This window comes from Salminus brasiliensis, chromosome 10 (assembly GCF_030463535.1).
Source record: "Salminus brasiliensis chromosome 10, fSalBra1.hap2, whole genome shotgun sequence".
Classification (NCBI taxonomy): domain Eukaryota; kingdom Metazoa; phylum Chordata; class Actinopteri; order Characiformes; family Bryconidae; genus Salminus; species Salminus brasiliensis.
Genome location: NC_132887.1, coordinates 508,434 through 534,498, shown reverse-complemented (window position 1 = coordinate 534,498; position 26,065 = coordinate 508,434). Strand labels below are relative to the sequence as shown.

The window sequence follows — 26,065 nt, the reverse complement described above, 5'->3', positions numbered from 1 at the left end:
AAGATCAGAGTGTCTCGGCTGTACGACGCACACAGATTTCCCATCATTACTGATCACATCAAGAGAAGTTCAGTTTATTTCTGAGAACATTTAAAAGCCAGAGCTGAGCCAAGTGCTGGACAGCTGACCAAGATAAAGACTGACCCTCAGTACAAAACAAAGAAACTGCAGGGATGCAGGAAATACCATGAGGCATCAAACTGCTAGCTGCTCTTTCTGGCCACAGTGGCCGTAACAAACAGGACAAAGAAAACGTTTGGTTTTGTAAGGCGTCTGACTGCAAACGCAGGATTTGAGAGAACAGGAGAGAGTAACGCTTGAATTTGTGATCTTTTGGGACTTACAAACTTTCAGTATTGTGAGATCTTCCCGTTTAACCCCAAGTTCTCTAACATTGATCATATTTCATCACAGGAAAGAAAAAGGATTCTGCTAAGACCGAAATCAGTGTATCAGATTTACTGCTGTCCCCACCAGTGACTCGAACCAGACGAGCTGCTGCTGCTGATGAGCACCTCGAGGTGAGCCCTGTTTGAAGCTCTTCCTTAAAATTCAATGCAACATCTTTCAGTTTCAACTTCTATGTGTTTATTGTAACTTATGTTTTAATTCTACTTTTATCTTTGAATATGTTCATCATGAAGGACAAGACTCAATCAAATGATGCTGAAGTGCAAGCTCAGGAGGTCAAACCAAGGAAGAGAACAACCAGGTAAACATGGCCGTCCTTCAGGGTTAGAAAATATTGATAGTACTGTAGAACCCATACTTTCACTATAGTACAGTTTCAGCTCTTTTAATTGGGTTAGATTGGGGTACAGTACCATACTTTCACTATAGTACAGTTTCAGCTCTTTAATTGAGTTAGATTGGGATACAGTACCATACTTTCACTATAGTACAGTTTCAGCTCTTTAATTGAGTTAGATTGGGATACAGTACCATACTTTCACTATAGTACAGTTTCAGCTCTTTAATTGAGTTAGATTGGGGTACAGTACCATACTTTCACTATAGTACCGTTTCAGCTCTTTAATTGAGTTAGATTGGGGTACAGTACCATACTTTCACTATAGTACAGTTTCAGCTCTTTTAATTGAGTTAGATTGAGATACAGTACCATACTTTCACTATAGTACAGTTTCAGCTCTTTAATTGAGTTAGATTGGGATACAGTACCATACTTTCACTATAGTACAGTTTCAGCTCTTTAATTGAGTTAGATTGGGGTACAGTACCATACTTTCACTATAGTACAGTTTCAGCTCTTTAATTGAGTTAGATTGAGATACAGTACCATACTTTCACTATAGTACAGTTTCAGCTCTTTAATTGAGTTAGATTGGGATACAGTACCATACTTTCACTATAGTACAGTTTCTGCTCCGTTAGATTGGGATACGATACCCATGCAACTAGCAAGTTGTATAGCGACTACTTAGCAATACCATTATATACTCTATAGATAAATAAAATAATCAGCTGGAACCCGTTCACTTAAAAATACTTTAAATACAAGTACTTATTTCAACAGTTATAAAGTAAAGTGCCGTTTATTAAACAGTTCGTGAGTTTTTAAAGTTTTTATATATTAGTTGACTCTGTCGAGCCAGGTTCGTTAACTAGTGCTAAAATTGTGTTTCTGTGTAACAGGACGAAAGTAGCCCCTGAACCCGTCCCTCCCATAGAGGTGGATCTCATGTCTCCGCTGGCCAGCCCCGCTGACCCGCCAGCTCGTACACGCAAACGGACTGAGGAGAAGGACGAGGCGGTTCCGAAGATGAATCTACGACGTAAACGTGTGATGGAGGCCATTTTCCCTAAACCAGTAACCCGCAGGAAGAAGCTCTGACCTGCACGCCCGTTTTAAAGCTCATCACCTGGACTCTGCTCTCCGTAGAGGAGCTCCTCCATCTCTCCCTCCTTTATGCTTTGATTTCTTTGTTTTTCCCTCCTTTTTCTTTTCCAAGAACTTTGCTGCCTGCTGTTTTCTAATTAAGGAACACACAGAAAACTTTTTGAAATAAATAAATATAATTTGGAAGATGGAAATAATTTTATATAAATTATTGTAATGTTTACAGTACGGAGCACTGAGGGACTTGAACACCAAAAAAGAGTCTTAGTTTTTAAACGTGCATTTCTACAAATCGACGCAAATGTAAATAGTCTTTTAGGTATGTAATAAATAAAATTTGATATTTGTGAATAATTTTCTTACTCCTGTTTGTTTTATATATGAATATATTTTTGGAAGTGTGGGATCTGAAGTGTGATTGGTTGAGCTGTTTGAGTAAGATGGGGAGCCTGATTACGGGGGAATGGGGGGAGTTGGTCACGTGGGTGTGAGGTGGTGATATGAGGCGACGCCTTTTCTGTTCTTTCTGTTTCTTTAATGATGTGAATGTGATTCTTTGGACACCGTTAGGACTTGTTTGTTTAGTGAACAGTAGGAATCACGCTGATACTCTTGTCTTGCCAAGCTGCTGTTTCAGACCCTGCTTTAACTGCTCTCCCATGAATAAAATTGGCAGTTTAGCGTCTCGGTGTTAAACGCCTGGTTATTATGTAAGACGGTACACTGCAGCACCATTTAGGGCCTCCCTTATTTCCAGAACTCCTGTCCAAACTAATCGGCTCGGGATTTTACTGAGTTGTAAAAGAAATGATCCTTTATTAGTCCCACAGTGTCCCACAGTGTCACAGCAGCAAAGGAATAGCAAGACACTGATGCAAAAATGTAGATAAATTACCAGTATATACCCAATATAAATGATAGAAGTCAAAAATCAGTTATTTACAGATAATTACAAATTGACCTTTAATTGAATTGTGAAATGGAGAAATATTACATGTTGTTGGTTGTGAAGGACCAGGGTTTGACCATTTGACCAGTTATTTAATAATAAACAATAATGACTGGTTTAAATGCAAACCTGCTTCACACACAGATCTGTGTTCAAGTTAAAAAGCACATCTGAAGATCACTGGTTTGTACTGGAAGTGTTCAGAAAGAGCCGTTAAGAGCTGTTTATCAGTAGATGAATATGATAATTAGGGCTGGACAGCTAATTGAAACCAGCGCTGTTCTAAATGAGAGTGGGAGGTCCCATAGCACTCAACACTACAGATAAAGTCCCACCCTTACAGATCAGCTTTCTGAAAGAACTTTGATGAAACACCTTCAGAACCTCTACTCCACGTCATCCTGCCCTCATGTTTGTTTTTCTTTATTTTTTTCATCCCCACCCATTAACACTTTCCCTACCAGGTGTGCAGTCACATGACTCCACCCCATCCAGACTGAGACATGGCAGCAACGTGAGATACTCCAGCAGCTTCTCTAATCAGTCCTTAATGGTGGTCTTGATTTGCGGTCCTGTCTCCCAGCTCTAATCTCAGGTCACCTGAACTTCAGCTTTTATGTTTCTGTTCTTTGAACCCATCCATTTCTCAAATGAGCAGAACTACTGGACCATGTGACTGACCAGTGTGCCGGTGAGCCTGCCTGTTTAAACTGGTATCACCTCAGGACGTCTGATATTAGTCTGGGTTCTGGGTTCTCCTGTAATGATGGACTTCAGTAGATTAGAGAGCCGTGGAAGAAAAGCTCGTTCTGAAGCAGAGAACCCGTATACTCTAGATTTGTACTTTTTTGAGTTTGTGAGGAGTCTTATCAGTCCGGTCTCTTCGCCTTGGTTGGTGTCGTTAGGTCAGAGTTTTCCATTCCACCTATACCATACTCTAATGACCTCCTGCTAACTGCTGACTAATAGCTTCCATTCATTGTTACCAGCCTCAGTGTGTACCAAAGACCGTAGAAAGTATGGACAGTGCAGCGAGATCTAGCGCCTCTGCTGGATGGTTGTGGTATGATTTGTAGCTCCACCCATCCCCATATATTTCAATGACAAAATCTCCACCCATTTCCATCAGATTTTCCTCCTCTAAACTGTCTCTCCATCTCCAGTGTCTCCAGATTCCAGCAGTTAGTCTCCCTGTGCTGATACTGACCCATTTTTAATTTCTTACTCTGCTCTGTCGTAAGAAGGCGGGGCTACACTTAGGAGTGAAGTGATGGACAGACAGACAGTCGTGTCTGAAAGAGGCCAGTCGTCTGCAGCAGGACCTGCACGGCGTCCTCTCTGGTCAGTACAGAGGAGCTGAGCTGTAGAGGAACTTACATGAGCTGCATTTTTACTGCTGGAGCGTCCACTTACCGGACAGACTGGGAGTCCAGGGGGAAATCCGCTCAGCTTCTGCACTGGAAGCTCAGTGAAGACGGTCTGAGACACTGAGGCTCGGTCTGGGAGAAGGGGGCGGGTTTGGCTCCGCCTCTGGTCTCTACTGCGCAGATTCTGGTTGCAGGTTTATCAGCAGTCTGGGCTTCATTTCTGTAGAACAGGGAATGGGACCACAGTGTCCAGGTTCTCTGCAGTCAGTAGTATGTATGGCTCCACTGTTCATTTCAGAGGAAGAATAAAAAACTTAGGTCCCACAGTATAATATAAAGTATAATATCTGAGAATTTCCCCACTGTGGGACTAATAAAAGATTATCATATCTTATAACAGCTCCAATTAAGGTGGGACAGAAAATGAAGGCCTCAGAATGTTTAAGGAGTAACGGACCACCGCAAACAGAAACCAGCTTCAGTCTGACAGTTCGTATGTTGATAGATGCTGGATGTACTGGATGTATGAAGTTCTGCTGCAGGTCCAGAGGTACGTTAGTAGTTTTTTTTGAGCTGCTGCTGTTGTAGTTCTCTAGCTGTTATCGCTGTCAGTGTTTCACTGAAAGAGCCTGTTCTGAAGGAAGGGTTCAGGTGTGTGGAGGCCAGGTGGAAGTGATCTCAGGCTGCAGTGCCGGTCGTGTATTATTCATCCTCAGGGAGAGGAGAGAAAGTGAGCAGCTCAGGTGGGTCAGGTTACACTCAGTCCATGTGTCCATCAGAACACACTGCAGGAACATGAGGCTGAAAGGAAGCAACATGGCCAGCAAAGACTGTGTAAAAGTGGCCGTCCGAGTCCGTCCGTTCAACAAGGTCAGTAAACATCAGCCGTGCTTTCCCAGCCTTAGGGTTCAGGGGTTCTAGGTCATAGTGTTGATGGGTTCTGTGTTTTAGGGTACTCTTGTGTTCTGCGGTTTCATTCTGATATGAAGGTGCTGCAGCTGAATGGAGTTTAGGTGGACTGTAAGGTGTTATGGCTGGTTTGTGAGATGAGGGGATTTGGCTGGTGGTGGATGTCAGTGTTCAGCTGTTGGTGGAAGTAGGTGTTCAGCTGGTGGTGGATATCAGTGTTCAGCTGGTGGTGGAAGTTGGTGTTCAGCTGGTGGTGGAAGTTAGTGTTCAGCTGGTGGTGGAAGTTGGTGTTCAGCTGTTGGTGGAAGTCGGTGTTCAGCTGGGGGTGGATATCAGTGTTCAGCTGGTGGTGGAAGTTGGTGTTCAGCTGGTGGTGGATATCAGTGTTCAGCTGGTGGTGGATATCAGTGTTCAGCTGGTGGTGGAAGTTGGTGTTCAGCTGGTGGTGGAAGTCGGTGTTCAGCTGGTGGTGGAAGTTGGTGTTCAGCTGGTGGTGGATGTCGGTGTTCAGCTGGTGGTGGAAGTTGGTGTTCAGCTGGTGGTGGAAGTCGGTGTTCAGCTGGTGGTGGATGTCGGTGTTCAGCTGGTGGTGGAAGTAGGTGTTCAGCTGGTGGTGGAAGTAGGTGTTCAGCTGGTGGTGGATGTCAGTGTTCAGCTGGTGGTGGAAGTAGGTGTTCAGCTGGTGGTGGAAGTCGGTGTTCAGCTGGTGGTGGAAGTTGGATGTTTAGCTGGTGGTGGATGTCAGTGTTCAGCTGGTGGTGGAAGTAGGTGTTCAGCTGGTGGTGGAAGTAGGTGTTCAGCTGGTGGTGGATGTCAGTGTTCAGCTGGTGGTGGAAGTAGGTGTTCAGCTGGTGGTGGAAGTCGGTGTTCAGCTGGTGGTGGAAGTTGGATGTTTAGCTGGTGGTGGATGTCAGTGTTCAGCTGGTGGTGGAAGTAGGTGTTCAGCTGGTGGTGGAAGTCAGTGTTCAGCTGGTGGTGGATATCAGTGTTCAGCTGGTGGTGGATGTCGGTGTTCAGCTGGTGGTGGAAGTCGGTGTTCAGCTGGTGGTGGAAGTAGGTGTTCAGCTGGTGGTGGATGTCGGTGTTCAGATGGTGGTGGAAGTCAGTGTTCAGCTGGTGGTGGAAGTCGGTGTTCAGCTGGTGGTGGATGTCGGTGTTCAGCTGGTGGTGGAAGTTAGTGTTCAGCTGGTGGTGGATATCAGTGTTCAGCTGGTGGTGGATGTCGGTGTTCAGCTGGTGGTGGAAGTCGGTGTTCAGCTGGTGGTGGAAGTAGGTGTTCAGCTGGTGGTGGATGTCGGTGTTTAGCTGGTGGTGGAAGACGGTGTTCAGCTGGTGGTGGAAGTCGGTGTTCAGCTGGTGGTGGATGTCGGTGTTCAGCTGGTGGTGGATGTAGGTGTTCAGCTGGTGGTGGAAGTTGGTGTTCAGCTGGTGGTGGAAGTTGGTGTTCAGCTGTTGGTGGATATCAGTGTTCAGCTGGTGGTGGAAGTCGGTGTTCAGCTGGTGGTGGAAGTCGGTGTTCAGCTGGTGGTGGATGTAGGTGTTCAGCTGGTGGTGGAAGTCGGTGTTCAGCTGGTGGTGGAAGTCGGTGTTCAGCTGGTGGTGGAAGTTGGTGTTCAGCTGGTGGTGGATGTTGGTGTTCAGCTGTTGGTGGAAGTAGGTGTTCAGCTGGTGGTGGATATCAGTGTTCAGCTGGTGGTGGATGTTGGTGTTCAGCTGGTGGTGGAAGTTGGTGTTCAGCTGGTGGTGGATGTTGGTGTTCAGCTGTTGGTGGAAGTAGGTGTTCAGCTGGTGGTGGATATCAGTGTTCAGCTGGTGGTGGATGTTGGTGTTCAGCTGGTGGTGGATGTAGGTGTTCAGCTGGTGGTGGAAGTCGGTGTTCAGCTGGTGGTGGATGTTGGTGTTCAGCTGGTGGTGGATGTCGGTGTTCAGCTGGTGGTGGAAGTCGGTGTTCAGCTGGTGGTGGATGTCGGTGTTCAGCTGGTGGTGGAAGTCGGTGTTCAGCTGGTGGTGGATGTCGGTGTTCAGCTGGTGGTGGATGTCGGTGTTCAGCTGGTGGTGGAAGTTGGTGTTCAGCTGGTGGTGGATGTCGGTGTTCAGCTGGTGGTGGAAGTCGGTGTTCAGCTGGTGGTGGATGTCGGTGTTCAGCTGGTGGTGGAAGTCGGTGTTCAGCTGGTGGTGGATGTCGGTGTTCAGCTGGTGGTGGATGTCGGTGTTCAGCTGGTGGTGGAAGTTGGTGTTCAGCTGGTGGTGGAAGTTGGTGTTCAGCTGGTGGTGGATGTTGGTGTTCAGCTGGTGGTGGAAGTAGGTGTTCAGCTGGTGGTGGATATCAGTGTTCAGCTGGTGGTGGATGTCGGTGTTCAGCTGTTGGTGGAAGTCGGTGTTCAGCTGGTGGTGGAAGTTGGTGTTCAGCTGGTGGTGGATATCAGTGTTCAGCTGGTGGTGGAAGTCGGTGTTCAGCTGGATTATGATGTTAACACATTTATTTATATCAGACACGTCCTGCCCTGTAGCTCACCTTCTCTCTGAGGTTTATGAGATGTGGTTGTTTGTGAGACGTGGGTGATGGCTGTGAGGTGTAGCTGTTGTTGGTTGTTGGTGAGGTGGTTGATTCATTGGTTGTGTATTGGTTGACTGTATGTGAGAGATGGCCAGATGTAAGAGTTGGTCAGTTAAATGGTTGGCCAAGTGGTTTATTAGTTAGTTGGTTGGTCAGTTGATTGTTGATTCTATTGGTTAGTTAATTGGTAAGACTGGTAGCCTTCAGTGGTTGGTTGGTTGGTTGGTTTCAGTGGTTAGTTGGTTGGGTGATCGGTTGGTTTCAGTGGTTAGTTGGTTGGTTTCAGTGGTTAGTTGGTTGGGTTGGTAGTAGGTTGGGTGGTCGGTTGGTTTCAGTGGTTAGTTGGTTGGGTGGTCGGTTGGTTTCAGTGGTTAGTTGGTTGGGTGGGTAGTAGGTTGGGTGGTCGGTTGGTTTCAGTGGTTAGTTGGTTGGTTTCAGTGGTTAGTTGGTTGGGTGGGTAGTAGGTTGGGTGGTTGGTTGGTTTCAGTGGTTAGTTGGTTGGGTGGGTAGTAGGTTGGGTGGTCGGTTGGTTTCAGTGGTTAGTTGGTTGGGTGGGTAGTAGGTTGGGTGGTCGGTTGGTTTCAGTGGTTAGTTGGTTGGGTGGCCAGTAGGTTGGGTGGTCGGTTGGTTTCAGTGGTTAGTTTGTTGGTTGGTTTCAGTGGTTAGTTGGTTGGGTGGCCAGTAGGTTGGGTGGTCGGTTGGTTTCAGTGGTTAGTTTGTTGGTTGGTTTCAGTGGTTAGTTGGTTGGGTGGCCAGTAGGTTGGGTGGTCGGTTGGTTTCAGTGGTTAGTTGATTGGGGGGTAGTTGGTTGGGTGGTCAGTTGGTTTCAGTGGTTAGTTGGTTGGGGGTTGTTGGTTCAGTGGTTAGTTGGTTGAGGGGTAGTTGGTTGGGTGGTCAGTTGTTTGGGGGTTGTTGGTTCAGTGGTCAGTTGGTTGGGGGGTAGTTGGTTGGGTGGTTAGTTGGTTGGGGGGTAGATGCTTGGGTGGTCAGTTGGTTGGGGGGGTTGTTGGTTCAGTGGTTTACAGTGTTTAATTGGTTCAGTTGTAGGTTGGTTGGTTGCTCAGTTGGCTTCAGTGGTTGGTCAGTTGGTTGGATGTTGTTAGATGAAGTCGATTAGCTGCTTGTCAGTTATCATTGTTTATTGTTGTGGTTGTTGGCTGATGGTCAGGTGGCTCTCAGCTATCCAATGTTTCCAGGACATTTTGCTCACAGGATTATTTATCAGATGAAAACAGAACACCCTGAAGGCGACGAGATGAGCTCTCCTGTTAGCTGAACTGGTTGTTTGGAGATATGCTGAAGGTTTTGGCTGTTGGTCTGGTTGTGAGAAGTCTACCTCACAGTAGGTAAAGACAAGAAGTGTAAACCTTTTAAATGGCTGAGTCAAAGTCCCGACCTAAACCCGACTGAAATGTTATGGCTGTTACTGTGTCACACGGGGGGGGCTGTTAAATATCTTTTCTTATGAAATAAATAAAATGTCTGGTGTAGTGTTATTGTTCACTCAGTGTATCTTTACACACTAACAGAATTTGGTTTAAGATGTGACGTCATTTAGTGTTTAAATGATCGTATCTGACGGGGTTAACACTTTCTCACAGCTCTGAATTGGATTCTGTTATCATAAAGATTTAAAATATACACATGCTGTTCAAAATGCAGAAATACTGGGTTGTTTATTTGTTTGTTTGTTTGTTTTTGTGTAGAGGGAGAAGGATGCTGGCAGCCGCTGCATCGTCTCCATGAGCAACAACATCATCACCATCCAGGACCCTCGGAACCAGCAGATCCGCCGCGCCTTCACCTTCGACTACGCCTTCTGGTCCCACAGCGGCTTCACCCGCAACACACACGGCCTGTTCATACCTGAGGAGGAGGGAGGACGCTACGCAGATCAGGTAACACGCACACACACACACACACACACTGATAAGAGTGAATATCAGGTATTATCAATAGACCTTATAAATATTATAACATCCGCACAGAGAGATTTACATACACTTCATTCTAATTTTTACTCATTTATCACAGTAAGCCTCTGTTTTACTGATGAATTTAGGGGTGCGGGATATATCACTGCCTGATATTATACAGTTAAAAAATATATTACTAAGAATAATAATAATAATAAAGTTATATTTAATAAAGTAAATATGAAAGTAAAAATGTTTGTAATTTAATATTGGAATTAATTGTAAATAATTTAGGGTTCATATTTTACATTTAAGTACACATATACACACAGTCAGTGGTGGGAATTGTCCTTGTTTTAAACATTTGAATAAATGACAGGAGCACAGGAGCGAGGGGTCCAGGTGTCCATTGAGGTAAACACTGTGACTGTATATATAGTACACAGTCACATGGACAAAATTGTTGGTACCCCTCGGTTAATGAAAGTAAAACCCACAATGGTCACAGAAATAACTTGAATCTGACAAAAGTAATAATAAATAAAAATGCTATGAAAATTAACCACTGAAAGTCAGACATTGCTTTTCAACCATGCTTCACCAGAATTATTTAAAAATATAAACTTATGAAACAGGCCTGGACAGAAATTATGGCACCCTTAACTAATAATTTCTTAATCACTGCAAACAAACGATTCAATCAGACTTCTGCAGACTTCTATTTTGGTCCACTCCTCATGAGCATGAGGTTTGAAGGGTGTCTTTTCCAGACAGCATGTTTCAGCTCCTTCCAAAGATGCTCAATAGGATTTAAGTCGGGGCTCATAGAAGACCACTTCAGAATAGTCCAATGTTTTCCTCTTAGCCATTCTTGGGTGTTTTTAGCTGTGTTTTGGGTCACATTTCTCACATTTCTCTCCAGAATCCTTTGATAGTCTTGAGATTTCATTGTACCCTGCACAGATTCAAGACACTCTGTGTCAGATGCAGCAAAGCAGTCCCAGAACATAACAGAGCCTCCTCCATGTTTCACAGTAGGGACAGTGTTCTTTTCTTGATATGCTATATTTTTCCATCCTTGGCAAAAACTTCCATCTGTCCATCGGACATTCTCCCAGAAGCTTTGAGGCTTGTCAACATGTAGTTTGGCAAAATTCCAGTCTGGCTTTTTCATGATTTGTGAACAATGGTGTCCTCCTTGCTGTTGATCCACAGCTCTGTAGTTGCTGACTGACCCTCCCTCCCTTGCTGTTCCCACACACAGGCCAGTGTGTATCAGGGTCTTGGGCAGGGCGTCCTGGAGAACGCACTGCAGGGCTACAATGCCACGCTGCTGGCCTACGGTCAGACCGGCTCAGGGAAGAGTTACTCCATGCTGGGTTACGGACCCAATAAAGGCCTCGTCCCATCACTCTGCGACCGACTGTTCCAGTTCATCAGGAGCAGCCAGGACAGCCGGCAGTGCCAGGTCTCCAACTCCCCTCAGATTATACCTAATCAATCACTTTAGTCATAATCAATTCCCCTTTCAAACCTAATCAGGACAATCAGTTATCCACACATTCACATAATCAGTCACTTCAGTCATAATCAATATAATTTATTCACTAAATGTTCAAACATCTCCAGCTTCAACCAGCATCAATTCCAGCTTCATCTAAAGTGGTGTAAACTGGTTTCTGCTGGTCTGCTGCTGGGCTCCTCTCTGCTAGATTGTACCTCTACCTGTACCTGTACCTGTACCTGTACCTGTACCTGCACCTGTACCTGTACCTGTACCTATACATGCATCTGTACCTGTGCCTGTACCTGCACCTGCCCCTGCCCCTGCCCCTGCACCTGTACCTGTACCTGTACCTACACAGTTATAGTTACTTACCCTTTTTTCTATCCTGATTAGCTAGCTATGTAATTTCGTTACTACCAAACCCTGCTAATCAATACAATCACCTCACATTCTACCATAATCAGTCATTTTAGTCATAATCAATATAACAAATCATCTCACATTTTGACATAACTTTAATCATATATAATCAATTAACCAATAATCAATCAATATAATCAATGCATAATTATTTCAGGCCATAATTAATAATGTTAGTCCTAATCAATATTTACATGACATTTACATTTATGGCATTTAGCAGACGCTCTTCTCCAGAGCGACTTACAAAGTGCTTTGCTATTTACCCAAGAAAAACCTCAGCTAGTTAGAATAGATTAATAATTCAAAAGATACCTCTAATCTTTAGACATTACTAAACACAATACAATAAGGTGACCATAGTACTCTAATCGCCAAGTCCTCTCTGAAGAGGTGGGTCTTCAGTCTGCGTTTGAAGACAGTGAGCGACTCGGCCGTTCGGACACCCAGGGGAAGCTTGTTCCACCACTTCGGTGCAGGACAGAAAAAAGCCTGGACGCTTGTCTTCCGCAGATTTTGAGTGATGGCGGGTCGAGCCGAGCCGTACTTGAAGCTCGAAGGGTTCTAGGTGCGGATCGGCTTTTGACCATTGCCATCAAGTACGGAAGGGCTGGTCTGTTCTTGGCTTTGTAGGCCAGCGTCAGGGTTCTGAATCTGATGCGGGCAGCAGCTACAGGAAGCCAGTGGAGAGAACGCAGCAGTGGAGTGACATGGCTGAATTTAGGGACATTGAAGACGACCCGTGCCGCTGCATTCTGGATGAGTTGCAGGGGCCTGATGGTGCGCAGAGGGAGACCAGCCAGAAGAGAGCTGCAGTGGTCAAGTCTGGAAGTGACAAGAGACGAATTCTCCGGATGTTGTACAGGAGAAATCTGCAGGACCGAGTTACATTTGCAACATGACTTGAGAACGATAACTGATCATCCATCACTACACCAAGGCTTCGGGCTTCAGTAGAAGGAGTGACCAGTGAGTTCTCAAAGGTGATGGCAAGATCGTTTTTTGGTCCAGCAGTTCCCGGGATGTACAGCAGCTCCGTCTTGCTGGGGTTGAGTTTGAGGTGGTGAGCCGCCATCCAAGAAGAGACGTCGGTGAGGCATGCTGAGATACGGGCAGAAACCTGTGTGTCAGACGGTGGGAAAGAGAGCATGAGTTGAGTGTCGTCGGCGTAACAGTGGTAAGAGAATCCATGGGAGGAGGTCACTTTACCAAGAGAGTGAGTGTAGAGTGAGAAAAGAAGAGGACCAAGAACTGAGCCTTGTGGAACGCCAGTGGAGAGACTACAAGGAGCGGACGTGTCCCCCTGCCATGTCACCTGGTATGAGCGTCCCTGCAGGTACGATGCAAACCTTCACCATGCAGAGCCGGTAATTCCAAGGCGTGTCAAAAGCTGCAGAGAGGTCAAGAAGGATCAGAACCGAGGACAGTCTGGCAGCTTTAGCTGCATGGAGCTTCTCTGTAACTGCAATGAGAGCAGTTTCAGTATAGTGTGCAGCTTTGAAGCCAGACTGGTTAGGGTCCTGAAGATTGTTCAGAGTGAGAAAGAGAGACAGTTGGTTGTAGACGGAACGTTCGAGAATCTTTGAGAGGAAAGAGAGAAGAGAGATGGGTCTGTAGTTGCCGATGTCCAAGCTGTCTAGAGTTGGTTTCTTTAGGATGGGCACAACTCTGGCAGACTTGAAGGCCGATGGTACCTGACCTGACGACAAAGGGCTGTTTATGATAGAGGAGATGAAAGGAAGGAGGTTTGGAGTGATTGTTTGGAACAGAGGGGAAGGAACAGGGTCTAGTGGACAGGTGGTAGGATTATTGGAGGTGAGAAGATGTAGGAGGTCATCTGTGGAAAGAGGAGAGAAGCAGGTCAGAGAAGATGGAGGAGGAGGGCAGTGCCTAGAGAGGGGGGTAGAGGCAGGGAGGAAAGATCAGCGGATCTTCTCAACCTTTTCTTCAAAGAAGGAGACAAAATCATCTGCAGACAGGGTAGTGGGAGGTGGGGGAGTAGGAGGGTTGAGGAGAGAGGAGAAGATGGTGAAGAGTGAACGTGGGTCAGATGCAGATGCTTCCAGTTTCCCCCTGTAGTAAGATGCTTTAGCGGCAGCAACTTCCGTTCTAAACCTGGAGAGAAGAGACTGATAGGAGTGGAGGTCGGAGTCGTGTTGTGACTTCCGCCACTTCCTTTCAGCCAGTCTTAGCTCTCTACGGTTGTTGCGGAGAACATCTGACAGCCAAGGGAAGGTGGAGAAGAATGTGTTGACCTAGATGAGAAACGCCAGAGAAGGTGGACAGAGGTGGAGATGGATGAGAGGAGAGAGTCTGTAGCAGTTTCAAGTGGGAGAGAGGAGAAAGATTCAGGAGGAGGAAGAGTGGTCAGGACAGTTGAGGAGAGAGCTGAGGAGGAGACAGAGCGAAGATTGCGGTGAAGAGTGGAAGAGCTTGCAGAAGTAGTAGTTGAAGAAGCAGAGAGGGGAGTGAGAAGGAGAGAAAGTGGTGATCAGAGAAGTCCAAGGGAGTCACAGCCACATCCAGAGCAGGGACAGGTCTGCTGAAGATCAGGTCCAGAGTGTTCCCTGCTCTGTGTGTTGGTGCAGACTGGCTGAACGCGAGATCAAAAGAGGATAGGATTGGGAGAAGACATGATGACTGGAGCTTCTCTGATGGAAGGCTGAAGTCGCCAAGTAGAATAAGTGAGGCGTCAACAGGGAGTCCACTCAAGAGAACGTCCACTTCATCAACAAAACTGCCCAAAGGATCAGGAGGAGGATAGAGAACAGTGATGTGAGTCTAGTGGGAGAAGAGACAGTAACAGCATGGCATTCAAAAGAGGAAATGTCAAGATTAGAAAAAGAGAGCGGGGTGAAGCGCCACAGAGGAGAGAGGAGCGAGCCTGTGCCGCCGCCCCTGCCAATCCTTCGTGGAGAGTGGGGAAAAAGCAAAGGCAGACAACAAGGCAGCTGGAGGTGCAGAGTTGTCTGGGGTGATCCACGTCTCAGTCAGAGTCAGGAAGTTTAGAGAGCGAGCAGAAGCAGAAGCTGAGATGAACTCTGCCTTCTGCAGACTGGCACTTCCAGAGTCCCCCAGTTAACATCACATTGGTATTAGAACAGGGGGGGTAGATGAGGTTGCTGGAACTGCAGTGTCTGCTTCGGTGTCTGCACCTCTGGCTGCTGTCAGAAGTGTGGACTGGAACTGCAAAGCACATCTTCAAGTACAACAGAATAGAGTTATCAATATAATCAATCCACGTCACAGTAGGCATATCAATATAACATATCCACTTCACATTTTACCATAAACAGTCATTTCAGCCATAATCAATATTTAATAATCAATTCACCCCATTGATTTTAGAATCAGTATTATTGATCATATTATACTGTTTCACTCTCACTTTTCAGTGTGTTGTGGAAACTGCTTTAGAACTAAACCTCTATAATTCTAATGATTATTGATGAGTATAACAATATTAATGATCAATACGGAGGAAGTGTAAGGGGCTGTGTGTGCGCTGGTGTCTCTGTGTTTATGTTTCTTTTTAACGACTGTAGTGATGAATACCTCCTCTCTGCCTGCAGGTCTTCTTCAGCATGCTGGAAATCTACAACGAGCAGGTAGGAACACCTGGTTGTTTATTTGTTTGTTTATGCAAAACAACCTTGATCTTGTAACAGTTATTAAAATATTTTAAACCTTTTAAAAGTTAAAAAAGGAAATATGATGCTGATACTGAAAACTGCTCAGTGATGGAGCTCTGAGGGTTAAACCCACCTGTGTCCAGGTGATCGACCTGCTTTCCAAAGCCAGCCGTTCTCACAGTGGTCTGCGAGTGAGGGAGGACCAGCTGAGGGGGTTCTACGTGGAGGGTCTGCGGAGGGTCCCGTGCGACAGCGCTGCTCAGGTGGAGCAGCTAATGGAGCAGGGAACCCGGACCAGAACCACCGCTGCCACACACATGAACTCCAACAGCAGCCGGTCGCACATGCTCATCATCCTGCAGCTCAAACAGGTGAGCCGGACCCCCTCACCTGTCCACCAGTTAATCAGCGTCGGGGGATGGGGAGTGTGTAATAATTACGCATGCATAATTAAACAGCATCAAACATAAACACTGCTCCTGTTCTTCACTGTGTCTCCAGATCTTCTCTAAAGAGTGCATCACCAAGCAGGCCAACATTAACCTGGTGGACCTGGCAGGCAGCGAGAGACAGCGCTCATCAGGGTCAGAGGTCGACCGGCTTAAGGAGGGCACGGCCATTAATCTCAGCCTGACCACCCTGGGCAATGTTATCAGGTCCAAGCACTGGATTGATAGATATACAGGACACTATATGTCCAAATGTTTGTGGACGCCCCTTCTAAAGAATAGATTCAGCTACTTTAAGCTGCATCCACTGCTGACACAGATGTACAAATGCACACACAGCTTGTCTAGTCCCTGTAGAGAAGAAGTACTGCCAATAGAATAGGACTCTTTGGAGCAGATCAACATCATGACCCTATTGGCACCATGCTGCCTAATGCCAGGCGTGGGCTAGAGGGGTATAAAGCCCCCCAGCATTGAGGAGCTGTGGAGCAGTGGAGGAACTGTGTTCTCTGGAATGATGGTGGAGGAGCTCCATCCAGTACTTGTGGGATGATTTGGGGAGTTGGGGATGATGAGGTGGGGTGGTGATCATCATCATCCAACATCCTGACCTCACTAACGCTGTTGTCGCTGAATGTAATCAAACCCTCACAGCAATGCTCCTCCTCCAGAATCTAGTAGAAGGTCTTCTTCTCTGGACAGTAGAGACAGTTACTCCAACAGAAGCAGGATCAGCTCTTTAATAGCCCTGATTTCAGAAGAGACACTAAATGAGCGGGTGTCCCAATACTTTTGTCTATATGGTGTAGCAATGTCTATGAAATAGGTTAGCCAACATGCTAACTATGGCATGACATGGGGCTATTTTGCTGTCTTTATATCTTAGCCTAGTAGCTCCAGTGTTACAGATGTTGGCCAGTAAAACCAGTAAACCAGTCTGTGTGAGGTTAGGAGGTACTGGGAGCTGATTGCGTGGTGTGTGTGAGGTCAGTAGTGTGTACTGAGTGTGTGTGGTTGTGTTTTAGCGCGCTAGCAGAAGCAGCTCAGGGGAAGAAGGTGGTCCATATTCCGTACAGAGACTCCATCCTGACCAAGCTGCTGCAGTCGGCTCTGGGAGGAAACAGCCGGACTGTGATGGTGACACTGGTTTGATGTCTTCTCTGCATGTTCTGCTTGAACCCAGCGGTAACAGAAGGAGGACAGAGAGAGAGGAGCTCAGCTCTCTGCTCCAGCCTCCGTCTACTGCAGTCATCCAGATAAAGCTCCTTCTCCTTCTCCTTCTCCAGCTCCTTCTCCTTCTCCAGCTCCAGCTCCAGCTCCTTCTCCAGCTCCTTCTCCTTCTCCAGCTCCAGCTCCAGCTCCTTCTCCTTCTTCAGCTCCTTCTCCTTCTCCTTCTTCAGCTCCTTCTCCAGCTCCAGCTCCAGCTCCTTCTCCTTCTCCTTCTCCTTCTCCAGCTCCTTCTCCTTCTCCAGCTCCAGCTCCAGCTCCAGCTCCTTCTCCTTCTCCTTCTCCAGCTCCAGCTCCAGCTCCAGCTCCAGCTCCTTCTCCTTCTCCAGCTCCTTCTCCTTCTCCTTCTCCTTCTCCAGCTCCAGTTCCAGTTCCAGCTCCTTCTCCTTCTCCTTCTCCAGCTCCAGCTCCTTCTCCTTCTTCAGCTCCTTCTCCTTCTCCTTCTCCTTCTTCAGCTCCTTCTCCAGCTCCAGCTCCAGCTCCTTCTCCTTCTCCAGCTCCTTCTCCTTCTCCAGCTCCAGCTCCTTCTCCAGCTCCTTCTCCTTCTCCAGCTCCAGCTCCAGCTCCAGCTCCTTCTCCTTCTTCAGCTCCTTCTCCTTCTCCTTCTTCAGCTCCTTCTCCAGCTCCAGCTCCAGCTCCTTCTCCTTCTCCAGCTCCTTCTCCTTCTCCAGCTCCAGCTCCAGCTCCAGCTCCAGCTCCTTCTCCAGCTCCTTCTCCAGCTCCTTCTCCAGCTCCAGCTCCAGCTCCTTCTCCTTCTTCAGCTCCTTCTCCTTCTCCTTCTTCAGCTCCTTCTCCAGCTCCAGCTCCAGCTCCTTCTCCTTCTCCAGCTCCTTCTCCTTCTCCAGCTCCAGCTCCAGCTCCTTCTCCAGCTCCTTCTCCTTCTCCAGCTCCAGCTCCAGCTCCTTCTCCTTCTTCAGCTCCTTCTCCTTCTCCTTCTTCAGCTCCTTCTCCTTCTCCTTCTTCAGCTCCTTCTCCAGCTCCAGCTCCAGCTCCTTCTCCTTCTCCTTCTCCAGCTCCTTCTCCTTCTCCAGCTCCAGCTCCAGCTCCAGCTCCAGCTCCAGCTCCTTCTCCTTCTCCAGCTCCAGCTCCAGCTCCAGCTCCAGCTCCTTCTCCAGCTCCTTCTCCTTCTCCTTCTCCTTCTCCAGCTCCAGTTCCAGCTCCAGCTCCAGCTCCTTCTCCTTCTCCAGCTCATTCTCCTTCTCCTTCTCCTTCTCCAGCTCCTTCTCCAGCTCCTTCTCCTTCTCCAGCTCCAGCTCCAGCTCCTTCTCCAGCTCCTTCTCCTTCTCCAGCTCCAGCTCCAGCTCCTTCTCCTTCTACAGCTCCTTCTCCTTCTCCTTCTCCTTCTCCAGCTCCTTCTCCTTCTCCTTCTCCTTCTCCAGCTCCTTCTCCTTCTCCTTCTCCTTCTCCAGCTCCAGTTCCAGCTCCTTCTCCAGCTCCTCCTTCTCCTTCTCCACAAGCTTTTGCATGACACTACATATATATTCACTTATATAAAATTAGTCTTGATGTGTCCTGATGATGTGCTCTGTGTTCAGATTGCGACTCTGAGTCCGGCTGATATCTGCTATGAGGAGTCTCTGTCCACCCTGCGCTACGCCGAGCGGTCAGTCCCTCACTCCTCCTCTCCTGTGTGTACTGACCTGAACATTACACTCTCACTAAACTCTCTCTCTCTCACACACACACACACACACACACCAGACCTTTGGGAATTCTTTAAAATGATGTGTTCCCTTACCAAGTTCCTAGCTTGCATCCTCCCAGCACTGTAGATAGTGGGTTGGAGAACCTTGTAGGTGTGTTTATACGTGTTGAGCTGCTTTCAGGGCCAAGCGGATCCAGAACAGAGCGGTGGTGAACGAGGGCCCCACTGAGCGTCTGGTTAAAGAGCTGAAGGCCGAGAACGCTAAGCTGCTGCTGAGGCTCAGCCGACTGGACCAGGAGGGCCGCCGGACAGACGAGGAGACCAGTATGTACAAACACTACTGACCTGTTTGAACAGCTTGTGTTCACTGTGTGTTCACTGGTTTCTGTGGTATCAGTGTTTCTGTGGTATCCAGGGTTTCTGTGGTATCAGGGTTTCTGTGGTATCCAGTGTTTCTGTGGTATCCTGTGTTTTCTCCAGAAGAGCTGCGGCGTTTGCTGACCCACAATGAGCTGCAGATCAGAGCCATTCAGACTCTGTGGGAGCAACGACTGCAGGAGGCGCTGAAAGACTGGGAGACTCAATACTCCACCATCACACAGGTAAACTGATGTAGGCTGAATGGGTGGAGCTAAACTGTTGTAGGCTGAAGGACATGTTAACATGTACACCACATCCCTACAGCCCTATATCTACCATCTGAGTTCTGTAAGAGAATACACACGGTGCAGTGTGTCCTGTGTGTGTTATCAGGAGAGGACGATGATGCAGATGTATCCATACATACTGAACATTAACGAGGACGCCCAGCTGTCCGGGGTCATCAAGCTGTTCATTCAGGACGGTCAGTGATTCTGCTGTTCATGGTTTGTGTTTGGACTGTAAATGTAAGCTCTTCCTGATTTCCTGTTGATCCTGTTGTCATGTGTCTGATCAGGTGACTGGGACGTGGGTCTGGCAGACAGTTCCCCCAGATCCATTTCCATCAGGGGACTGGGGTGAGTGACCAATGAATACGATATATTTTTGTTTACATTTTAATTATTAATTAGTTAATTTATTGGGCTCTCAGATCAATCATGATACTCTGATCCTCACTGAAAAACTCCTGATGGTAACACAGTCCCCTGTGTTTATCTGAGGGGGTGTTAGGAGTGTGGGAGCTAGTCTAGACCCATGGTACCTGTGTGAGTGTGTGTCGTGTGTTTGCAGTATTCAGGAAAAGCATGCAGTGTTCTCCAATCAGCAGCGCAGAGTCACCATTACCCCACTGTCAGGGTCTAAGGTCACCGTCAACGGAGTGCCCATATCTCAGAAAGCTGAGCTGCAGCATTTAGTGAGTGACCTGTTCCAGCACTTTCCACCTTAACACCACTCCACACTGTTTACACTACAGCCATATCATTAAAACCACCACATGTTGAGTAGGTCCCCCTCATGCCATCAAAACTCCGACCCATTGAAGCATGGACTCCACAAGACCTCTGAAGGTGTCCTGCTGTGGTCTCTGGCACCAAGACTAACGTTAGCAGCAGATCCTGTAAGTCCTGTACATTGTGAAGTGGGCGGAGCCTCCATGTGCATCAGTGAGAGACTTGGGTGTCCATGACCCTGTCACCGGTTCACCGGTTGTCCTCCCTTGCAGCAGTTTTGGTAGGTGCGGGAACACCCCACGAGACCCGCCTGATGTTCTGGAGATGTTCTGATCCAGTCGTTGTCTAGAACATCACAGTGTGTGTCTCAGATTCTTACGCTTGTTCATTTTTCCTGCTTCACTCACTGACTGATATGTAGATCCAGCCCTCGACAGACAGGAGTGCTCTTCACTTCAGCTGCAGTGGTTTTAATGTTATGGCTGATGGGTGTATGTTGTTGTTTTGTGAAGGACCGGCTGATTCTGGGATCTAACAGCACCTACCTGTTCATCGGGTTCCCCTCGGAGCGGGCTGGAGAGGACTGGACTCGTTATGATTATGATTATTTCCAGTCTGAACTGGCCGCTGCTGAGGGCATCCACCTTCACTCGCTGTGTGACGAGCAGGGACAGAGTATGTGTGTGTTTTTAACCCTTTCAGGCTCAAATCATTAAAAATGATCTTAAATATGTAAACAAGTAAACATCCACCACAGACAACACCCCCGACTACTGTTTAATATTACATACTAAATCATTAGTGAATTAACCAAGAAGATTAATCTACAGCATTTAGCCCCACCTGTGTTTGGCTGTGTGTGTAAATGCTGTGTGTATTTCTGTCTCTGTAGGGTCCCTCCAGCCTGACCCCAGTCTACTGGCCGTCTTCTATGACTACATCAGGCTGATGCCCATGGTGACCGAGGCCAATCAGATGAGTCAGGAGCTGAACAAGGTGACAGTCCTTCCCACTGTCCTCACATTCATTCACTCTTCTTTTCTTTTAGTTGATCTGATTTTCTTCTTTTGCATCACTATTCAAAAGTTTGGAAGTAGTATTACATAGACCAGAATAGACCAGAATAATACAGAGTTTACCACGCTCGTCCTAAGTTTACCACGCTCGTTCTGGTTTTACCACGCCCGTTCTGGTTTTACCACGCCCGTTCTGGTTTTACCACGCCTGTTCTGGGTTTACCACGCCCGTCCTGAGTTTACCACGCTCGTTCTGGTTTTACCACGCCCGTTCTGGTTTTACCACGCCTGTTCTGGGTTTACCACGCCCGTCCTGAGTTTACCACGCTCGTTCTGGTTTTACCACGCCCGTTCTAAGTTAACCACGCCCGTTCTGGGTTTACCACGCTCGTCCTAAGTTTACCACACCCGTTCTGGTTTTACCACGCCCATCCGGGGTTTACCACGCCCGTCCTAAGTTTACCACGCCTGTTCTGGGTTTACCACGCCCATCCTAAGTTTACCACACCCGTCCTAAGTTTCCCACACCCGTCCTAAGTTTACCACACCCGTTCTGGTTTTACCACGCCCGTCCTAAGTTTACCACACCAGTCCTCAGTTTACCACGCCCGTCCTAAGTTTACCACACCAGTCCTAAGTTTACCACACCCGTCCTAAGTTTACCACACCAGTCCTAAGTTTACCATGCCCGTTCTGGTTTTACCACGCCTGTCCTGAGTTTACCACGCATGTGTTTGTTTTTGTCTTTGATGTGTTCTTGACGTGGGTTTTGTAAAGTTATACATACAAATGTACATATTTATTATATCTAATATATAAACACTGAAATCTCTGACAATAATTCATTAAAAGTTTGGAACAGATTTTATTTGTTTTTTTTATTATTTTTATGTATTTCCTGTTTTTTATTTTATCATTGTTGTATATCGTTATTTATTTCATAAGGTTTTAATAGGCTGTGTTGAAATGATATTTAAATAAAGGCTGAATGAATGAATTTGCTGCTGTAATTCCAGGGGGTGGAGTTTAATCTGGAGATTAAGAACCTGGCGATGTCCGACTCTAAAGGTCATGACCTGGAGAAGGAGATCGTGGTCAGGGTGACGTGTGTGGAGAGCAAACAGGTGACCCTCAAACATGAGAGTTTCATTTCTGCTGTGTCTGATGTGCAGCTGCTTACTGTAACGTAAAGAAGATACGACTGATATCTCATCAGATCTGGACAGCAGTGTGGTCAGGTGAGCTGTGTTTGGTGTTCTGAGCTGCAGTCAGATGGTGATGTAATTGAATAGAGAGTAATGTAATTACAGAGACTGCAGAATCTCAGACTCTCTAAACCATCTGACCTACTGCTACTGACCTCCAGCTCCCCATAACACACACTCACCACTTCATCCATTCAGAGCTTCTTTATGATAATCACTCCATTCATTTTCTTTACTGATGTCATTATTAATGCTTTACTTTTATTTACATGATTTAGTTTTTATTGATGATTCTTTTTGTGTTCTTTTATTGTTCGTTTCATAAAAAGTACTGAATAATTCATAGTAGATACTGAATAATTAATAGTAGATACTGAATAATTCATATTAGATACTGAATAATTCATATTAGATACTGAATAATTCATAGTAGATACTGAATAATTAATAGTAGATACTGAATAATTCATATTAGATACTGAATAATTCATAGTAGATACTGAATAATTAATAGTAGATACTGAATAATTAATAGTAGATACTGAATAATTCATAGTAGATACTGAATAATTAATAGTAGATACTGAATAAAAAAAAGAGCAGATACTGAACAATGACCCGTTGGAAAGTATTAATGTCTGAATGTCCAGGTGTGGATGTGGTCAAAGGCGAAGTTCATTAACCGTAAGTTCCTGATGGAGGAGGTGTACCAGCAGCAGACAGAGGGTGTGGCTGAGGATGAAGCTGACCCACCCACTCTCGAGAGAGACAGAGACCCTTTCTGGGACCCCCTTGAGCCGCTGCATCTCGGCAGCGCCCACCTGTGGCTGCAGTCTCTGCCCTTCCGCATCCATGTGGATGAGCAGGTGGAGGTTGTGGGGCCGGAGGGCTCAGAGGAGGCGATCCTGCAGACCCAGCTGTTTCCCTGCAGCCCCATGGGATTGTGGGTAACATTTCTGTATCCTATACTGTACACAGTATTTAAACACCTAGTGCCAGTTAGGACTTAGATTAGGACTAAATAGACTTACAGTAGAGCATCCTCGACTGGAGCAGGAGTTCGCTGTAACACTACAGTCCTAATCCTCGTCCAGTCTACTCACCCTTACTGAGAGCGTAGGCCGGAGAGGAGTGTGAGGGTATACAGAGCCCAGCGGCAGTGTTCTAATACTAACGCTTATATGCAGTGGTTGTCCCTAATCAGACATTTAAAGAAGGGTTCTGTGGAAAGTCTACTACCCTGATTGATCTCTGAGCCCAGATTCAGTCAGTCAGCCCAGACATGTTCAATATCTGAGCTGAGCTTCATCAGCTTACAGCAGGAACCAGTGTCCCCACTCTCACCTCACAGACATTCACACATTCATCTCACTGCGCGTCTGTGTGTGTGTCTGTGTGTGTGTGTGTGTGTGTGTGTCTGTGTGTGTGTGTGTGTGTGTGTGTGTGTGTCCAGACCGCTGGGTGAGGATGATATCCTGATTGACCCCACAGAGCTGCTGGGGAAGCGTCTGGACTTCCAGCTGGTTCTGGATCAGTGCTGTGGCCTGCGCTGGCTAAAAGAGGCCCGGAACCGCGGCGTCCAGATCGGGTCAGACTCCTTAACCATGACCAAACAAACAAAGACGCTAATGTAGCTAATAAACATTGAAAGCCTATACCTCACAATTAGCACAGCAGCTACTAAGGGAAAGATCTGCTGTAGGCTGAATGGGTGGAGCTAAACTGCTGTAGGCTGAATGGGTGTAGGTAAACTGCTGTAGGCTGAATGGGTGGAGCTAAACTTCTGTAGGCTGAATGGGTGGACCAACCTGCTGTAGGCTGAATGGGTGGAGCTAAACTGCTGTAGGCTGAATGGGTGTAGGTAAACTGCTGTAGGCTGAATGGGTGGAGCTAAACTGCTGTAGGCTGAATGGGTGGAGCTAAACTGCTGTAGGCTGAATGGGTGTAGGTAAACTGCTGTAGGCTGAATGGGTGGGGCTAAACTTCTGTAGGCTGAATGGGTGGACCAACCTGCTGTAGGCTGAATGGGTGGAGCTAAACTGCTGTAGGCTGAATGGGTGTAGGTAAACTGCTGTAGGCTGAATGGGTGGAGCTAACTGCTGTAGGCTGAATGGGTGTAGGTAAACTGCTGTAGGCTGAATGGGTGGGGCTAAACTTCTGTAGGCTGAATGGGTGGACCAACCTGCTGTAGGCTGAATGGGTGGAGCTAAACTGCTGTAGGCTGAATGGTGGAGCTAAACTCTGTAGGCTGAATGAGTGGAGCTAAACTGCTGTAGGCTGAATGGGTGGAGCTAAACTGCTGTAGGCTGAATGGGTGTAGGTAAACTGCTGTAGGCTGAATGGGTGGGGCTAAACTTCTGTAGGCTGAATGGGTGGACCAACCTGCTGTAGGCTGAATGGGTGGGGCTAAACTGCTGTAGGCTGAATGGGTGGGGCTAAACTGCTGTAGGCTGAATGGGTGGGGCTAAACTGCTGCAGGCTGAATGGGCTGATATACTATGTAAATGTTCTGGTGACATCACAAAAAAGTAATTAGATAAAAGTTAAACCCCACCCCCTCCTCCAGCACTTCTTAAATGAATTGTTTGGGTCTGATCGTTGGACCGTTGGGTTTTATGGAATAATGAGATTCAGCTAAAGAGGATGTTTTTAACTCTCATATTGAAACCCTTCCAGATTCCAGATGTTCGACTGCGCTCAGCCGCTCTACACTCCGCCCGCGTGGCACAACCGTGAACCCGGTTCTAGAGTACAGGGTTCAGTTCACCTCCCTGAAAACGTCCCCTGAGCTGCTGAACCACCTGCAGAGCAGCGCACTGGTGCTGGAGCTGTGGGGTCTGCAGGGTGAGGGTCCGTTCTGAGCAGTCCAGCCCCGTGTTCTGATCTAAAACGAGCTGAATCTCTAAACACGTCCTTCATCTGTAACCCTCCCCTCACAGAGGGATGCTCCCACCTGGTGTCCAGTCTGGATGGTGTGAGGATGACCCCGGAGGAGAGCATCATCATCGACAAAGCCAGCACTCCCGAAAACACGGTCAGTGTCTGACAGGACAGGAGTAGCTGCTCAGTATGTACATATCCAGCACCGAGGTCTGGACCCCTCACTGAAGCTGTTACTAATGGTATTAAAGGAGCCAATCAGTTGAGTAACTGTCTCTACTGTCCAGAGAGAAGACTTTCTACTAGATTCTGGAGGAACCTTCCCCTGAGGATTTGATGGCATTCAGTGATAAGAGCGTCAGGAATGCTGAAAGATGATCACCACCCCACCTCATCAATCCCAACTCCTCCCATCCAAAAGTACTGGATGGAGCTCCTCACCATCACTCCAGAGAACACAGTTCCTCCACTGCTCCACAAGCTCCTCAATGCTGGGGGGCTTTATACCCCTCTAGCCCACGCCTGGCATTAGGCCAGCATGGAGCCAATAGGGTCATGAAGTTGATCTGCTCCAGAGAGTCCTATTCTATTGGCAGTACTTCTTCTCTACAGGGACTAGACATGGGTGTCAGCAATGGGCGCAACATAAAGTAGCTGAAATGCCTTCATTGAAAGTGGTGTCCACATATATTTGGACATATAGTGTATCTGTTGTAAAGCAGTGAGCTGCTACCTGTGTAAAAAGGGCTCTATAAAGGTTTTTTTAATATCATTAGAAGTAGTAATAGTAGTATTGCTATTATTATTATTATTATTATTATTATAAATCTCTCTCTCTCTCTCCCTCTCTGTCTCTCTCTCTCTGTCTCTCTCTCTCTCTCTCTCTCTCTCTCTCTCTCTCTCTCTCTGTCTCTCTCTCTCTCTCCCTCTCTGTCTCTCTCTCTCTGTCTCTCTCTCTCTCTCTCTCTCTCTCTCTCTCTCTCTGTCTCTCTCTCTCTCTCTCTCTGTCTCTCTCCCTCTCTCTCTCTCTCTCTGTCTCTCTCTCTCTCTCTCTCTCTGTCTCTCTCTCTCTCCTCTCTCTCTCTGTCTCTCTCTCTCTCTCGGCTCTCTGTCTCTCTCCCTCTCTCTCTCTCTCTCTGTCTCTCTCTCTCCCTA

The 26,065-nt window shown here is 47.0% G+C and overlaps 2 protein-coding genes across 3 annotated transcripts in view; both read left to right on the top strand.

The window, feature by feature from the left end:
* Positions 1-2,212, top strand: part of ahctf1 (AT hook containing transcription factor 1) — a 28,227-nt gene extending 26,015 nt beyond the window's left edge. For both annotated transcript variants that reach the window (XM_072688932.1, XM_072688931.1), the window contains exons 34-36: positions 415-521; positions 645-712; positions 1,654-2,212. In XM_072688932.1, the coding sequence (XP_072545033.1) occupies positions 415-521; positions 645-712; positions 1,654-1,852 (374 nt within the window). In that variant the 3' untranslated portion in view covers positions 1,853-2,212. The remainder of the gene's footprint in view (positions 1-414; positions 522-644; positions 713-1,653) is intronic.
* A 2,778-nt stretch (positions 2,213-4,990) lies between these two features.
* Positions 4,991-26,065, top strand: part of kif28 (kinesin family member 28) — a 24,158-nt gene continuing 3,083 nt past the window's right edge. The window contains 21 exon segments of the mRNA XM_072690190.1: positions 4,991-5,044; positions 9,347-9,538; positions 10,821-11,024; positions 15,056-15,091; positions 15,259-15,486; positions 15,617-15,771; positions 16,590-16,701; positions 18,327-18,394; positions 18,618-18,760; positions 18,917-19,038; positions 19,190-19,280; positions 19,374-19,434; positions 19,649-19,772; positions 20,322-20,484; positions 20,702-20,805; positions 21,842-21,949; positions 22,681-22,973; positions 23,484-23,618; positions 24,707-24,758; positions 24,760-24,874; positions 24,970-25,064. Of these exon segments, the coding sequence (XP_072546291.1) occupies positions 4,991-5,044; positions 9,347-9,538; positions 10,821-11,024; positions 15,056-15,091; positions 15,259-15,486; positions 15,617-15,771; positions 16,590-16,701; positions 18,327-18,394; positions 18,618-18,760; positions 18,917-19,038; positions 19,190-19,280; positions 19,374-19,434; positions 19,649-19,772; positions 20,322-20,484; positions 20,702-20,805; positions 21,842-21,949; positions 22,681-22,973; positions 23,484-23,618; positions 24,707-24,758; positions 24,760-24,874; positions 24,970-25,064 (2,655 nt within the window).